The 19,074-nt window shown below is 31.0% G+C and overlaps 1 protein-coding gene across 1 annotated transcript in view; it reads right to left on the bottom strand.

The window, feature by feature from the left end:
* Positions 1–5,445: 5,445 nt before the first annotated feature.
* LOC108912873 (YTH domain-containing family protein 3) overlaps positions 5,446–19,074 on the bottom strand; it is a 30,030-nt gene continuing 16,401 nt past the window's right edge. Inside the window, exons 7-9 of the mRNA XM_018718287.1 lie at positions 17,134–17,520; positions 16,689–17,075; positions 5,446–7,351 (exon numbers count right to left, since the gene is read on the bottom strand). Coding sequence (XP_018573803.1) covers positions 7,301–7,351; positions 16,689–17,075; positions 17,134–17,520 — 825 coding nt within the window. The 3' untranslated portion in view covers positions 5,446–7,300. The remainder of the gene's footprint in view (positions 7,352–16,688; positions 17,076–17,133; positions 17,521–19,074) is intronic.

The raw sequence follows: 19,074 nt of genomic DNA, 5'->3' as shown, positions 1-19,074 counted from the left end.
GTAGAGTTTATGAGTTAAATGTGTTTATGCAGTTCCTACTGGTATCATAACGACTATACCATGAGTGTTATTATTGGTATTTGTTTAATTAAGAAGAAAAGGAGAAAATTTTGATGCAAAAAGTGGTTAATGGAAAAGGAAATGTATTCAGTCGTCGATGAAATGCCAAGATCTATATTGAGACATCAAACCATATGACGTAGTCCTTGGGACAGTGAGATAAGCCTCATGATATGGTATTGCGATACCGTCTCTTGATACAAATCTCCCAAGTCTGTAGCAGATAAAAAACTACTTTCAACACAATTAATCACAATGCATTAAAAGTGAATATAGAGACAGGTACTGTAGCTACCAACAGGACGTACATAGTGCAGCAGGTGGAATAAACTTAAGAGTGTGCCAGAGTTGAAATTTCTATTGATAGCAATTTTTAAGCTTACTTTAAAAAAGTATACTTGATAAGAATAGTAAGCTCCTCATTATTAAGAAAGTTGAGTTGAGACATGTAAAAAAACCAAGCAATCAAATTTAATGAGTTTCATAGGCGTCCCTAAAAAAGTTTTCTGCTAATGATAAAAAATTATAATAATTTGTATATGTGTAGAAAATTTATATTATATGTTTATTTGACCAACAACATATTTTAATTATTTATGTCCTGACCGAACCTGGTGCATAACGCCAACGACTTAGTCCTTCAATTGATATCGGAAAGACTATATATTAGCGAAATAATATACACAATAAATCTACAACTAATAATGCAGATAATTATATAGGTATATAATGAAAAACAGTTTATTTGTAATTAAATTCCAGAAGGGGAGGTGACTACATTTTCAGAAATATTTTTCATTTTTTCATTCTCATCTTCGTCACTTTTAGGATTTTTAACAACAGGTTTTATAAGATTGTTAACTATATTTTCTTTCACCCTATACAGGGTGTCCCATAATTAATGTCCAATAATTTACTACTTAATTCCATTGCCAAAAATAAGAATATTTTTTCATATAAACATGGGTCGAGAAATGGTTCATAAGGGTGCTAAATGGGGCCTCAAAGAATTCAATTCTTTTAAATATTTCCAAAACAGGTTGAAAAATTAGGAATTTTGACACCATGAACGCTCATTAAAAGTTGAAATAGAACATAAAATTTTTAAAAAGTTTAGTCAGGGACGTCTCAATTGGGGGGGGTCATCGGCTGAAATTCGAAACAATTTTTTTGCTTGCCGAAATCTTCAAATTCAGATGCCAACATATTCCTCTCCAAAAAAGGTACTCTTTATTTCTTTGGATAAAATGCTCCGTTTCCGAGAAAAACGGATTTAAGCATTTCATTACATTCAAATTTTTAATTACAAAGTTTCAGGTTTTGCAGTGTTAATAAGACAGTGTGATCAAATTGTTTGTGTGCACTTTCGTTTTGAAGTCATAAACTTCAAGTTTTTTAAATGTAAACCATAGTTATGAGCTAGAAAGAAATGTCTTTTTTATGCTTTCCAACGATATATTTGGTATGGTTATTTTGAAAAATAGAACTGCAGTCATTTTTAAGCATTTTCAATTATGCTCCAGGGCAGGTAAAAATTTAAAGAAATTAGGGTTTTTGAAATGAAATAAATAATAATAATTAGACAAAACTTTTGCTTTTGTCTAGAGAGTCAACCTGAAGGTTCTTCAACTGGGCGTATACATTTCTACCACCTCCACATTTAGTTCGACCAGACCTGTATATGGGCATGGCTAAATAAATATGGGAACAAGTTTTTCAAATATTTTAATGTCAAGTTGTTGCGTCGGCGACCGAACCTGGTACATACTGTCAACCTCTTGGTTTTTCAATTGGTATCGGAAAGACTATACATTCGTAGAATCAAATTACACGTGAGCATATTATAACCTGCGAAACAATTGACTGATCATATTGATGAAATGAGATGCTCTTGTTGATTTCTCAATGCAGACTAATTTTTATTGGACAAGCAAAGGGTAAATGGATGGTTATAAACACTTGCTTCTATATCTATAAAATGGTCAGGCCCTACTGTCCAGATACATTTACGATACCCAATTTCTCTAGAAAACTATAATGTTTCACGGAACACAAGCTCTTTGTAAGAAAATCGGTAGGTATTTCTGTTGTCTGTAAATACTTTTTTCACTGCACGTTACTGTAAAACTCTAAGCCGTGTCATTATGCTGTGTACCCTCGGGGATAGGCCCGCGGACCCCAGGTTGGGAAATCCTGATCTATACAGGGTGGTCCGTAAGTAATGGTCCATAGAGACTTACTAGATTTTTTACTTCAAAATATTACGATTGGAGCCAGCATGCCTTAATAATATGTTGATAATGCAAAATATACAGGGTGTCAAAGTTGGAAATTAAAAATTGAATTTTCGTAATAATTATAATATTTTTGAGTGTATGAACGTGAAAATTTAGGGGTAGATGTTTCTGTATACGAGAAATCATAATTTGTTATCTATTTCGATGTATCTTCTAGAGGGCGCCACATACGCCGTGTTTATGACGTAAATACGAGCATAATTTTTTTATCCACAACGTTAACGCTTCTTTTTTTTAAAAATCTTAAACCTACATTATTTTCGTGAAAAAATGGTATACTTGTCATTAGCTCTAGAAATTGTCCGTTTTCAAGAAAAACGCATTTCAACAATCTGCTGCATGTTTCATTACAGGAAATTTTATCGTAGTGTGCGACAATGCCAAGACAGTTTTGACAATTAGAAAAAATCATTGTGACAGTTAGCAATTATTTCAAATTGTATTTATTAATTTTTGGTAAAAATCAATTAAGTATTTAAAAGAAAATAACGAATTATGCCGAGACATAATAATTTCTCGAATTTGGAAATGAGAGATATGACGGTTGTTTATTGTCAACAAAATTTCAATGGACGTGCTGCGCAACGTGAATATTGCCGAAGATTTCCAAACAGATTGCAACCTGGTAAACGACTGTTTCAAAATCTATTCAGAAACTTAGGCGAAAGTGGTTCATTTCGTCCTAAACGTGATAATTTAGGTCGACCAAAAATGATTACGCCTGACCAGGAAGACGAAATACTAATTCGCATTGCAGATGATCCACAAACTAGTTCAAGACGATTAGCTGCAGCCACGGGAATTAATAAAACATCAATTTTAAAGACATTACATGAAGAAAAATATCATCCATATCATTTTACACCAGTTCAAAATTTATTACCTGTCGATCTTCCTTCAAGATATCAATTTGCAAGTGATATTCGGAACAAGCAGAATACTGACTATACATTTGTCAACAGAATATTGTTTACAGATGAAGCGACATTTACTCGCCGAGGTATTTTCAATTTAAGAAATAAGCATTGTTGGGAAGTTCAAAATCCTCATGTAACTCGAGAACGGCACTTTCAACATGAATTTAAGATTAATGTTTGGTGTGGGATCATTGGAAACCATTTTCTAGGTCCATATGAGTTGCCAGGAAATTTAAATGGTACAAGTTATTTAAATTTTTTAGAAAATAGCTTTGTTGATCTATTGGATGCGTTACCACTGAATTTGAGGCAAAATATGTGGTTCATGCAAGATGGCGCTCCGCCACATTTTACTCATCAAGTAAGAACATATCTAAACCAACACTTTCCTGAACGTTGGATTGGCCGTGGTAGTATATTTCCTTGGCCGCCACGTAGTCCAGACTTCAACCCTTTAGATTTTGGTGTATGGGGCACAATGAAGGAAATTGTTTATAAAAACACTATAAATACTCGCGTCCAACTTTGGCAAGAAATTAGTAATGCCTCAACTTTTTTTGATCCAATGGTATTATTTAATATTAGACGATCTTTCATAAATCGTATGGACAAGTGCATCGAGGTGAATGGTGGACATATTGAAAATTTACTTTGAAACATTTCCTATTTTTCCTTAGGTACATATTCAGTTTTTTACTTGTTAAACGCTTGATAAAATCATAGTTTTGTTTAATTAAATTTCTCCTTTAACTGGTTTTGTAAATAAAATTTATCAACTTGATAATTTGTATTTTAATGTGTACAAAGGGATAATGTTTAATTGTCAAAATTAATGTTTTCATTAGCGCACACTACGATAAAATTTCCTGTAATGAAACATGCAGCAGATTGTTGAAATGCGTTTTTCTTGAAAACGGACAATTTCTAGAGCTAATGACAAGTATACCATTTTTTCACGAAAATAATGTAGGTTTAAGATTTTTAAAAAAAAGAAGCGTTAACGTTGTGGATAAAAAAATTATGCTCGTATTTACGTCATAAACACGGCGTATGTGGCGCCCTCTAGAAGATACATCGAAATAGATAACAAATTATGATTTCTCGTATACAAAAACATCTACCCTTAAATTTTCACGTTCATACACTCAAAAATATAATTATTACGAAAATTCAATTTTTAATTTCCAACTTTGACACCCTGTATCTTTTTTGTTATCAACATTTTATTAAGGCATATTGGCTCCAATCGTAATATTTTGAAGTAAAAAATCTAGTATGTCTCTATGGACCATTACTTACGGACCACCCTGTATAATTAGATTAATCTTATGAAACACATTAAATGAGAAATTGTAATATGCAGTGCAGTAAATTTAACTCTACTTGCAAAATTCATTTAAAAAACACCGAATGCGTGGGGTGGGTTCCTAAACCTGTAGTGTTTACAGTGGTGGTCATGGTTGCCGTTGCACAGCTGTGAAAGTAGCAGGAGTAGCGTGTGTTTACTATGCAGTTTGGGTCTCTGTTTAGTCCGCCCATAATCAAATAGCGGCTTTTTTTTCTTATTGAACATGTTTTTTATATGTGGTGTAAATTTTGATACTAAGCATTATTTCTCGTTTTTTAAAAGATTGTGAAAGTTTAAATTAGAATGTAGACAAACTACCAGCACTTGTAATGCTATCTATTGAGAAATCAATGGTGCGAGATATACCAAACTTCATTGAAAAGTTTATTTCGGACAAAAGTAGAATGGACTCACTATAAAAAAATAATGTTGAGCCCATTTGCTCTACATTTCAATAGTACTTAAAACTACCCCATTATTTTTTTTCAATACTTCAGACCTAAATTTTTCCGCCCTCCCTGGTATGAAAGTCATGAGCCGCCACTGCTTTTTAATAAAATAAATTTAAACTGGTTGTTAGTTTTTTCTGTATGTAAAACATACAAAAAACCTAAATCGTGAAATAGATCCCATTAAACTTATCTCTGGCCTACGGCACATAAGAAATGTTCATCTAGGGAGCCTTGAAGCAAAGTGAATTTGGTTGTCTCCAGACTAATTTAAATGCATGGTAAAAATTTCGGCATTTATTTCTGGGATATCCGTATTTCAAGGATTTTATTTAAATAAAGCAATTTTTAGGTAAAGTGAAATAAATGTTTAGTTATCATAATATTATTGATGCTTTATTGATATAGCTATCAACAGAAGATGCCCACTGTTCGGATCACACATTTGAATCGGTGTAATCAACAATGCACTTTTGTGGGTGCATCAGTCTAACATATTAGGCACAGTGTACAAATAGACATCAAAATGATAACACGCTATGTTCAAATTATGTTACAACTATATAGATCAGATACATACAATTTTTATCTTACAAATTTTCTCTACAATCTTTCTCAGCCTTTTTGTTTCTAAATATAAAAAATATATAAAAGAAATTCTCGTACGGGAATAAAGTAGCACCTACATTAAATAAAACATTTTTCTGAATATACATTTTTGTACAAATTGGTATTATATTTACAATGGTTTTCAATGTACAAATAAACTGCAAAAAAATTATAAACAAATTACAATTGTATGTATATGAAATTTCTTTATCGGTACTTAATAGCATTATGATACATAATATTTTTCTGTATTACTTTCATTTACCTACATTTTTTTAATAAAAATGGTTAAATCAATTTTTGACCAACTTTATTTATACAGTAGAACATATTTTAAATTAATATATACCAAAATTGAATAAGAAAACGTTACTGACTAAATGAAAATCAAAATTTCGAAACACATTTTATTCATTACATTTAACTTTTTCAATACAGAACTGAAAATCAGGGAATTTTTCTGTGAATTTTGGATAATTAAAAGGCCAAATTCCTGTTCCTTACTCGGTATAAACATGATTAATGATAATTTTAAGAATGTTTTTTGAATTTTATTAGCTGCTACACGTTTTATAGAAGAGAAAATTTTATACAATATATTTTAAGCTTAATAATAAAAGAGTCCATTCAATCAAAAATCGTAGTTCTTATAAAACTAAGAATTACTTGTTCATATCCTTAGGCCATATTCCGATATATTTTTCACAGTTTATTTGCGCGATAAACATTTGCCTAAGTATGTAACGAACATAATAATAGGAACATAGCATGTATAATTTGGTAGGTCTTATGTTAAACTATTTATTCTCAACAAACTCTTTATAATGTGCACACAGTTCATATTCATCTCCTACAAGATTAGAAAATTGAAAAACATTAGTAAACTGTAACAAATACAAACAAACTTGTCAGTGTTCAACAACTAAATATAGCCAATTTGTTATATAGTTCTAAGATTGTGTTGTGATCACTTTCACATCCTCAAGTTCAGTTGTGTTGCCCGGAGATGTTCTCTGTTCTGTCCACAGTCCGCGTCGTTCATCACAATCCTCAGCAACTGTAGATTAAATTAGTCCAGAAAATCAACACTTTATTTTAAATTCAACTATGTCACATTGTCCATCTATTTATATTACATTTTAATTTATTAGGAAGTCCATCACTCCAGCAAACGAAAACACTGCACTATTATTTTTTAAATTTTTGATTGCATTAAGCCCGATCCGAAGAGTGAGCTACTAAGTTTGTTATTTTACAACTAGTTTACTATATTATCCATATACCTTTAGTTTAAATCATTATTAAGAGTTTAAGGAAACCCACACGTACAAAATAACTGGAAATTTTAGCCACATAGAGAGGTCTCTACACCAGACAGTTTGACCGGATATTATGGAAAATAACTTGATTATAGCAAATAATTACAGAAAAGAAAATTATGTAGTAAAAAACTAATGGGTCGTCTATCGATTGATTTCTAAAACATGCAAATTAAGGATACGGATCAAGTATGAATCTGTACGTCTATGTGAAATATACCAATAACAAGCTAGTAATAGATAACACTACAGTAAACAGCGGCCATAACAATGCGTTTATTTTTAAAAGAACTTTTTACGTTTAATTACGACCGCCTCTTCCACCACGTCCTCTATTGTTGTCACCTTTATCCTGAAACAAAAGGAAAAATATAATTAGAACAAATTTTTATTACAAAGATATTAGCAATAACAAGCAATATTCATAGTAATCAGAATTAGAGAAAGGCTTTTTCAAGATCTGTTTAACTTGCCAATCTAAGTCAATTTAAATTAATTTTATATATACATACTTTTTTAATTTGAAGGATTTTCTGATCTCTTTCAATATTCAAAACAGAATATACAGGGTGTCCCGTTCATGTTTAAAAAAAACTTGTGTGCAAGTTCCTCATGGGAACTTGCACCAAGACTCCCACTTTTTCTGAGATACAGTGTGTTGAAGTTGTTATTTTCCAAATGGTTTTCCTTAATTATCTTTAAATCGGCTACAGATAAAAATGTCAAAATTTGAACACGAGTAAACAACAATTATTGTGTGTTAAGAATAATGTGTAAATGGTTTCTTTCTGAAAAGCAGTGACACCGATACAGGTAATTGGAGGGGTACAATCGAAAAAAAAATGTTAAAAGTCTAAATTTGTTACATTTCTAAACGGTTTTGTAAACATTAAAGCATACTACAAAAAAAAGGTATACTTGTCGAATTTCAGTAGCATGTAAATTTTCAAGAAAATGAAGTTGCATTTTTATGCTCACATAAAGCAGCACAAGTGCATTGAATGTATTGTACTGAATGTACATTGAAGTTACCATTGAATGAGCTGAAGGCATTTAGCTTCCGAAAGTCTTTGCATTTAAGAATATAATTTAAATTTCTTACATATCACATAAAACAGTTAAATTGTAAAAATAATTTATTTTAAGTTTAAGCTTGTAAAATAACATTTAAAAAAGTAAATAAAAATATACAAATTATGGTAATTAATTATCTATTAATAACTTATTTTAGATTTTGTAAACAACCACTACCACTACTAAAATAAACAATTGTTGAATGGACTGAATTTCTTACATATCACATAAAACAGTTAAATTGTAAAAATAATTTATTTTAAGTTTAAGCTTGTAAAATAACATTTAAAAAAGTAAATAAAAATATACAAATTATGGTAATTAATTATATATTAATAACTTATTTTAGATTTTGTAAACAACCACTACCACTACTAAAATAAACAATTGTTGAATGGACTGAATTGTTGATGGACATGAATGCTTAAAAAAAGTGATAAGAACAGAAAAATATTAGGAAACAAATTCGGAGACAAACAGAACAAAACAGCTGCACAATTAAATAAATGAGCAAAACTCTAAATACTACAGTAGATGCTGAAATGGTCCCCCCATTTGCTTCTGGTACATGCTATCGAATTTCGACAAGTATACCTTTTTTTGTAGTATGCCTTAGAGTTTACAGAACCGTTTAGAAATGTAATAAATTTTGACTTTTAACATTTTTTTTTCAATTGTACCCCTCCAATTACCTATATCGGCGTCACTGCTATTCAGAAAGAAACCGTTTGCACATTATTTTTAACGCAGTTGATGTTTACTCATGTACAAATTTTGGCATTTTTATCTTTAGCCGATTTAAATATAACTAAGGAAAGCCATTTGGAAAGTAACAACTTCAACACACTGTATCTTGAAAACAGGGCGTCTTAGAAAAAAACGTCACATGAACTACCCCCCAATATATTCCCATGAGGAACTTATAGGCAAGTTTTTTTTGAAACATGAACAGGACACCCTGTATAATCGAGTCAGATCAAATTTAAAATGATTGTTTTTTAAATTTCTCCTTATATTATTATAATAATATAAAAGCACTTTTCATAAAATTTCTCTGTTAACAGGGTCTTTTCCTACAAATTCTGTGCTATGCAGTTTGGTCTCTGTTTAGTTCCCACATAACCAAAACACCGATTTTTTTTTCTTATTACTTAAACATAATTTGTTTACGTGTGGTGTAAAATTTTGTTATCTACATATTGTTTCTTGTGTGTTTCTTAGATTGTAAAAGTTTAAATTAGATTGTAAAGAGAGCAACATTTGCTACTGAAAAATCAATGGTGCGAGAAATATACTAATGATAAACTATAAGATTTTCACTATAAAAAATAATGCTGAGCACATTTTCCCTATATTTCAATAGTATTTAAAATAAAATTAAGCAATTACAGTGAAAATCGGTTATAACGACCTTCAAGGGACCGTTTGTTTACGGTTGTTATAACCGATAAACATAATAAGCAATTGCATATATTTCTTTAAAATTTTTATAGAAAAAAATGAGAAGTTTACAATACAAATCTTTAAGTATGTACATGGATTGCTTTGTGTTGAATAGATCTCGCCCCCTTCATTTTCAATTAATTGTTTTCGAGTAAAGACTATTTTATTTCTATCCTTCCAAATTGTTGAAATTATAGTGTGACACGTCACATTCTTTTGCTTGCTTGCATTATTTTCTCCGTTTTTTAATCTCTATATTATATGTGACTTTTCTTCTTTATTAAACACTTTTCTCTTCGACATCGTAATAGAAGGTTGTAATTAATACATATAACTGTATGTGTAATTTATCCCAAACGTACTAACTGGTGTCAAAAGCGTGGATGCCGGCGGGGCAGGTGGAAGAGCAGTACATTGGTTTTAAGGCCGTATTGGTCGTTATAACCGATAGATTCGATGATAAATGTATATACAAACGTGTCGCTAAATCCGAAATGTTATTGTAAATGGTGTCATAGTAAACAATATTTTTAATATGGTATTTCTATAGGAATAAATCGGGACTTCCAAATTCTGTCGTTATATCCAATATGTCGTATACAGCAATGTCGTTATAACCAATTTTCACTGCATATTTGTTTTTTTTTTTTCGATACTTTGTACTTAATTGCCACTGCTTAAAACTTAAAATAGTTTTTCATATGGAGCATTTTTCAAAAGTTTCTGCCTTGGGAAATTTTATTGGATTTCTATGTTATCTACACCGCTATAAAGGTTAATGTGATTTGTTTTCACAATTCATTTGTATGCACTACACAAAATTTTTCAAAGAATTTTGGTATCTCTAAGTTTTCAACATATCTGGCTAGAGAATACTAAATGAAACATCTCCAACATTTAAATATAAAATATCTATAAATTAAAATGAATAAATATAATTACTTATTTGTTTATCAGGTTAGAATTACATTATATTTATATGTACTAGCAATAAAACAAATGCAAATATTTCACTCTACTGATAAATTATAAGCTGGAATTGTTTGTCTATCGATGTCATAGAATTGATTGTTTACAGTTGCTAGAAAAATAGTAATATGCACTTTTTTTTAAAACAATTTTTTGATGGGAATTATAAAAAAATGAAACAACCTTACTCTAAAATATAAAATTGTAAAAGTATTTTAAGGATGTAATAAATAACACAGCCACACAAAAAAACTACAAATCCAAGAGATGCACATATCATTTCCAATGGAGTTCAATGCGCTGAACAGATCCTGTAGTCAAAATTCATGACTTGTCAATGAATTTTGGAGAAAAGTGAAATTTTTGGGTAAAAACTCCCAAATATGGGTCAAACTGATTTTTTCCTAAATTTTGTCCAAATATATAGTTTTCATATTATTTTGAGATGCTCAACACGATGCCATTAGTAAAATTTACCTACTTCGATATTTCTCAGAAAATCCACTAAATGGGTAAAAACCGGCCAAAAACTGTTTTTTTCCCAAATTTTGTCTAAATATATCATTTTCATAGTATTTTGAGGCGCTCAATATTTGTAAAATTTACCTCTGACCTCAATATTTCTCAGAAAATTTAAAATTTACATAAGTGAAAATTAAAAAAGTAATTACTACTACTATTAATATCATCTTTAATATGTTTATATATGTCGTCAACAAAGAAATTATATCATCATCATCATTAAATTTGTTTTTAATGTAATTGTAATAAAAGCAATGCACAATTGTTTTCGAAATATCTAATACACTAAATCCTAGATATATAGGTTTATTAAATGTAATGTTTAATAGTTTCATATCAATTATGACCCTATGCTTATCAAAAATTGTACAAGTGTGGAAATTTGTCTTTAAAATATAATGCTTTGCATCATATCTACCTGAGTAGTATCTAGTGACTAACTTACGTCTTTATATTTTCTAACATTTTCCACGGTTTCTCTAAAAACAGCATTGTTCATCAATTTATAAAAATTTTTGCTTCATTTTCTTCATTCTGTATTTAAATCAATATATTTTCATCCAACAACTTTGCCTAAATTTTAAAATTCAATGAATTTTTTCAACTTTTAATCCTAAAGCTGTACCTTGTTTTAAATTACGATAATGAATAATAAATCTTTCTTTATCACTCTCAATAATTTTGGAATTTTTGAGTTTGACGTTGGAGGTAAAAGTGGTAAGTTCTTATTTTTCTTATGAAGTTCTTAGTACTTACATTTTTAATTTTCAGTTATGTAAAAAACCACTAATTTTGGAAAATTTTTTTCTGAGAAATATCGAAGTCTGAGGTAAATTTCATCAATGAAAAAATTTGTTTTGACCCATATTTGGCCCTTTTTACCCAAAAATTTTACTTCTCTTCGAAATTCATCGATAAGTCATGAATTTTGACTACAGGATCGTGTTCAGTGCATCGAATTCCTTTGGAAATGATATGTGGGTCTCTTGGGTTTGGACTTTCTTTTTGTGCAGCTGTGTAATTTTCAAGTTTTGGAAATATTTAGGAAATATTTCTACCAGATAATGTAGCCAAATTCGCTAATTAGGTAAACATACATTATTCCAAAATTGTTTCATTTGCAAGTTAGTGTTAAGTTGAAATTAAAGACAATATTTTTTTCTTTAACTAATGAACTAATTATACAATTACAGATTAATATGTAGTTTCAGTGATTATTATCATAGTCCCTTTTCAAAACAAAAAGTATTACACAACTGGCTAAAATTAATAGTTTTGTCAAATTATACCACCAATTTATTACTAAAAAATTCCCTTAATTTTCTCTAAGACAAATCTTGTTTTGTTGTAAATTATTAAATTTCATAATTAACAAGTGGCAAATATTTTTAAAATATTCCGCCTTTTCCTAAATGTCTAAAATTACCTGTAGTGGTGACATTTTTTAATATAAGATGGAGTCTAGTTATAACAGTACATCACTGTAGCTTAGAGATGGGCAATACGGATCTTTTTAATGATCCGCATGATGCAAAATGTATCAACATAAAGATCCGCATCAGGGAATCGTATTCAGTGTGGATGTACAATTACAGTTTGTACTTATAAATTTTGTAGATGTGTGCGCTTGTCGCTCATTCATTCCCGTTTGATATATTGCATCTCGTATCACACTCTCTATCGCATTACTTGTTTCAAATTCTCTTTTTATAAAATACTGCAGCAGTCAAAGCTTGCTTTTTGTGTTTTATTTATTAATTTATAAATTAATTTAAGGCGAGGCAGAAACGAAGCAATAATATATTTGAACCCAAGTTGAGAAGCATCAAATTATTTTCAAGTGAAATTAATTAATATTTAATTTTATTTTTGGTCAAAGGATTCAACATTTAAATATGAAATACACATCACTCTCGACAATATGAAATACAGATCACTCTGACAATTACTTTTACATTATAAGTTTGTTTGACTCCATAATTTCATATAAATCATTTCAATATTTAGTTCCATATGCACTAAACTGTTTCTAATGCATGGTATCTCATCGACCTGTATCGGACACGAGAATCAGTTGAGACCGATTCATTCCCAATTCGCATTGATGCGGTGATGCGAACATACAAAATTATTCTTATACCGGTATACGTATATGAACTGATTCCCAGTATGCGTGCGCCTCCCATTTACTCATTCCTGTATCGGATGCGAGAATTAGTTGATACGATTCACTTCACTTCAGTCTCAACTCACGTTGATGCGGTGATACGAAACATATGAAATAATTTTTGCATTGGGATCTGCATGAATCGATTCCCACTAGAGATCCCTTATACGTATGATGCAGATCTTGCCCACCACTACTGTAGCTGCATACTAATATGAAATTTTGTGTGCTAATAGGTTATAATATTGCACCTCATGCCAAATTTGATCAGAATAATTGGTTCACTCACAAATGCAACAACCTTAGACTATGTTGAGCTAATTAGTATATTTTGGTCTGAAGATTATCTGATAGTAAAAGCTATTTACACAAATACGGTATTAATCCTTATCATTTTAAATAAGTTACAGGCCATAAGCATTTCATGCATATTATTTTACTCTTTTACACCATATAATTTAAATGAATATCTTAGGAGTAATCGCAAAGAAATTACGGACGCGAGAATAAAATTCAAGCGCCTCGCTTCACTTGATGCGATCGCCGACCCTCCCCCCCGCACCGTCTTGCTTGTTTAGCTAATAAGCCGAACGATAATGCGCGCGTGATCCTTTAATAAACTGACTTGGAGCGAATGGAGGTGACGACTGATGACTGTGTTTTCTTTCTGGGTGTTGTTGGAAAGTTATAATTGCGTTGGATATTTTAAGGTCACAGTTTTGTTTTGTATTTGTTGCCTTTAGGTAGTCGGAACATACATAGATACTTGCAAACATACTTTTATTTCATTGAGTTTTAATAATTTGTTTGTTTTTTTCTTATTGTGAATCATTTAAAACTTCATAGTTGCATTTTTGTTTCGTGTTTGTTTTCTTTAGGTAGTTAGATACCTAACTACTTACTTATTAATTAAAATTGATAGTCCTGAACATAGGTACTTTAATTTAATTCGTTTTGTTTTCACATTGTTGGTAGTTACCTATATTGTTTTAAATTTAAAGGTTTTGCATTTTCAGTTTTGAGTTCGTTCGTTGTCTTTAGGTATATAGATATATCGTGAATTATTTTAAAATTAATATTAGGGTTGCATTAGATGAAAGATGATTGATTTTTTGTTTGGTACGATTTAACTCTAAAACTACTCAACTAATTTCACCGAAAGCTACATCTCCTTGGAGTAACATAGGCTATTTTATATTTGCCCGTGCAAAGCCGGGGCGGGTTGCTAGTTAACAATAATTTTAAATTGTACAACCAAACGTAAATTTTAGGCGAAGCGGTGCATCACTTGCGTCACCTGACGAGCCGCCACTGTTGTTATCATTAGACACATAGGTATTACAAGATAATTCATTCTACTATTCGATATAATACAGTTTTAGGAGAGCTTTAGCCATCCGTAGTTAGGAGGCATGGTGGTCAAAGCCATCATATCTGACATGTGTCAGAAATAGAGACAATTTACTGCTTAAATAATAATGTAATAAAAATAAATAATAATAATAAAAGCATAATTTATTTTCCATGAAGATATTAATCGATTATTTTTTTATATTCTTAAACGATAGAACTATATGTGAAGAATATAATCTTAAAGTTTGAAAAACTTCAGAGGTTATAGTCCGTAAACGTTGTGCATGCTGCAGGAGCACACTTTTAGACTAGTTTCGGGAAATAGACGCCCAAGATTGTTTACAGTTTATAATTACCACTTCGTCCATAGTGACGCTCGTTTGTCGAATGACTCCATCTGCAAAGGATAGAATAGGAAGAGGGATTTCCCGTTTTTCTAGAAACTACATTTCTGAAACTGGTGTACATGATTACGCAAAAACTATTAAACCGATTGAGTTGCCCCTTGGTAGAAATATTGATAACATTATTACCTTCTATATCGTCCCTCTTATCACGTAGGGGCGTATAATCCAAGAAATGGATATACACATACGCCTCTACGTGATAATAGGGACGATATGATGGAAATTGATTTTGAAAATTTTTGAAATAAACTTTTTTTTTATACAAATTCTGCAGAAATTTTGCATGAAAATTCGGTTTTTTCTTTAAACGCATGCGGTTTTTTTAAATTTGTATAGTAAAATACACACTTTAAATAAAAAAATGTTTGTATTTTGCTGCAGATCAAATTTAATGGGGAGCTAGGCTGTACACCGTTTTGGAAGTGGTGCTGCAACCTTGCTGTGACTTTCTACCACAGCTTCCCCCATTTTGATGATGAATAATTTTTTTTTTATACTTGGCTATAAAGAACACCTACAGTCCGATGAATGTAATGAATATTCCTTAGTTTAAAAAATTCCTCAAAATCTACTCATTTTCCTCTGTCACATTGTATATGCAGTTTTTAGGGGTAATAGTGTTCCCCAAAACACTAGTCTGAAATATACATATTTTTAAATGAAATAGTCGTGTTATTATTCATTTTTTAACTGCAGTTAAACTCTTGTTTACAATGCCAATGGGTAGCTCATAAATTAGGTTTTATGTGCGTGTTTATCAGTGTTGCCCGTTTTACCTTTTTAAACCAACTGCATGAAACGAACAGAATGGCAGAGAACAAAACTGCAATGGAATCTAATTTTATAAAACAGATTAATTTTGTATAACTTTGACGTTATTTTAAAATCGTAATTTTTCTTAATATCAATCTGGACGAAAAACTGAACATTCTGGTGTTTTAAAATCAATATATTTCACATGGTTCATGCAAATGTTAACCAATATTGGTACGTGGAAAGGCATACGTTACTATTTGTAAGTAAAACTAATTAATATTTTAAAATAATACTTTTGCTGTTTTATAAATTGTACATAATAAAATTTTAATTTGTATAGTATTTTTTAAAATAATTTCAAGTTTTTAATAAAAGGAACTTGTTACTAGTGTTACAGCACTTTGCTTAGTTCGTGAATCACAATGTCAATGACCTGACACTGACCTAGTTTCGGTCAACAATCCACCTCATGTAATATGACAGTGGTAGGCAAAAAATAAACGGCCAACATTCGGCTAAAAAAAAATTGTCAAATAGGTCACCGCATTCATCCGTTTAAAAGGTGTTTGTAACACGGATGCTAATTCTGTGACTTTCTTGAAGTATTAGTTTTTTAATTTGGTGTGTTGTTGCGTGTTTTGTTAAATTTTTGTGACATATGAAAAACATATATACGAACGTAGAAAGATGAGATGTGAGTAGGAAATTGATTGAAGTTGCACTAGCCAAAGTCAAGGTATTACAAAATAAAAAAAAAAAATATATAAAAATTGTTTTCATTCCAGAACTGGAGGAAATAAACCAGGGGCGAATCTAAAGATGGGCTTTGGAGAGGGATGTTTGTATAGTTATGCATTCAAGAAATTTTTTTATCTTTTTGTTCCGCGTTTAAAATAAAGTATGTGTTTCTAAAGGTCAAAGGTAACATCCATATAAATAAGACACCCATTTAAAGTTATATCTTGCATAACCGTTATTATTTTAAGTGAAAAACTTACCTTATGATGTCCACCATGGTGATCATTGCTTCTATGGCCACCAGATCGATGATTATCCCTATCTCCATCGCGGTCGTGGTTTCTGCCTCCTCGATGATCTCCCCTCTCCCTGTGCTCCCGTCCACCCCCTTCGTGATTACCTGAATCTTTCACCACTGGTTGTTTACGGCTATCTTCTTCTTCCTGCCGTTTCTCGTAATGCACAAAATCATCGAAAATAGATGTTGAGTGACGATAAGAGTGCATTATTCGAAGTACCTGGAGACCCTTAGCATGCGGCACCTCCTGCGTATCTCTAGAGTTCGTTACTGGTTTATTATCGTTATTCTCCAAACGAATGTGACGGAGCTGCACGTTGGGTACATCCTTCACATATATCCATCGCACCTAAATAAAATAAAAATTATTAAACAATTCTATTAAATATATTATTATAGTTGTGTACCTTAAATTGTCCTTTCCACTTGTCTTGCGACCACACAGAACTATTCGCATTATAATCAACCGCGGACACCATCTGTGCCATTCCACAAAAATGTCCTGAACCATTCACAGAAAAAAACAAATAGATGGGCCCGTTGCCCTCCCGCTCTCTGTAAGCCTGATCAAGTCTCTTGTTCCCGTGCTCTGTGCTGCACCAAATTTCGTACTTAATGCTTCGATGAATGTCATCTTCCGAGTAAGACTTAATAACGAAGAATCTAGCATTGGGAGCCGTCAATTCGAACTCTGAAGGATTGTAGTTGTTTTTACCCTTAAGTTCGTCTAGAACGGGGTGTGTCGGGGCTGTGGGAGGTGTCACCATCATTGGCATGGGAGGGGGCATCATACCCTAGGACGAATATAATTAAAGTGAAACATTTAATGTTTTAAGATATATTCTGTTTAAATTTCGGAATTTTAGCATCTTACAATTTAATAAAAAAGAAGTTTGATCATTTTAGTATGTTAATAAAAGAAAACAGGATTATTTTATTTTATTTTTTTTCTTGGACTATATACTATTTTCCAAAAATCCTGTATTTTGCCAAGAAATGGAGCACTTAAATCACAGATTTGAAGAGGTGGTTGAACTGGATGCAAATTCGTATAAAAATTTGTTTGAAATTGTAAGAAACATTGCATTAACATAAATATACATATTTATATCTATGTATTAATAGCATGTGTGCATTGTCCTTACAAATTCGTATATTCTTAGTTTATTTTTGCCAGTTCCACACTGGAATTTAAGAGTTTCCAATATATATATACTACAATATATCAGCTGACTTCGGTAGTTTCTGGTTACTATAACAAATACAAGGCGTCTAAAAATTCCCCAGTTATAGTTATAAGTTCTAAACCTATATAGATTAAATTACAATTACAATTTTACTTCCTTAAAAAGTTACGGGTCTCCAAATATATTTTTTAATATAACTATTGCTTTTTAAAATATTTCAATGAAATTTGGTACAGGAAAGTTTTTTGGGAAGCCAAATTTGAATACATATAAGCTTATTTTCTACCTAAAATGTAGAACACCTTAAAGTTAGTTTTTTGAAAAATTTTTTGCTAATATAGATTTTGAGAAAACACAAGTGCCTTCTGAAATGCTGTTTTATTTACTATAAAAAAAAATATGTATACTTGTTGCAGTTGATAAATGCAAAGTTCCTGAGAAAAATAGATTTTATTTTTCTACAATTAGTACAGCAGTTTTAGTGAAATTAAACTTCATGTCTTTGCCAAAGTAACTAAGTATTTTTTTTATGATTTAGACCAACTTACCGTTATTCAAAAGTCAGCATTTACTGAGATATAGCCTTGCCAAAATGTAACTTGGCGATACAACAATTAAAAGATTATATATAGTCAGTGGCGGCTCGTCAGGTAAAGCACCGTTTCACCTAAAATTTCCGTTTAGTTGTGCAATTTAAAATTATTTTTAATTTTATATAAATTTTATAATTTAGGTATAATTCTATATTGNGTATCACAATTGTACGTCAAACATTTTTCTAATCAGGTTCACCTTTTTTCTCAAATACTTGTAAGTTATTCAAAGGGCCAGTGGTGGCTAGTCAGGTGACACAAGTGACGCACTGCTTCACCTAAAATTTCCATTTGGTTGTGCAATTTAAAATTATTTTTAATTTTATATAAATTTTATAATTTAGGTATAATTCTATATTGAAAATGTATTGTTTGTTTGTTTAATACGCAGAAATAAACAGAATAGTTGTGCGGTGAACGCCTTCTAAAAAAACATTGCCTTCGTTGAGCAGGAACATCAACCTCATACCATACAACGTTTAGTATACGCAAGTGACGTCTGAATTCCGCTTCTCTTCGAAGCGTTGTTTCATGGCAACGAAGCGGCCAACATGGGAGAAAATTACGG

This window comes from Anoplophora glabripennis, unplaced genomic scaffold, assembly GCF_000390285.2.
Source record: "Anoplophora glabripennis isolate ALB-LARVAE unplaced genomic scaffold, Agla_2.0 scaffold681, whole genome shotgun sequence".
NCBI classification, from domain to species: domain Eukaryota; kingdom Metazoa; phylum Arthropoda; class Insecta; order Coleoptera; family Cerambycidae; genus Anoplophora; species Anoplophora glabripennis.
This window is presented reverse-complemented; position numbering and strand designations above follow the sequence as displayed.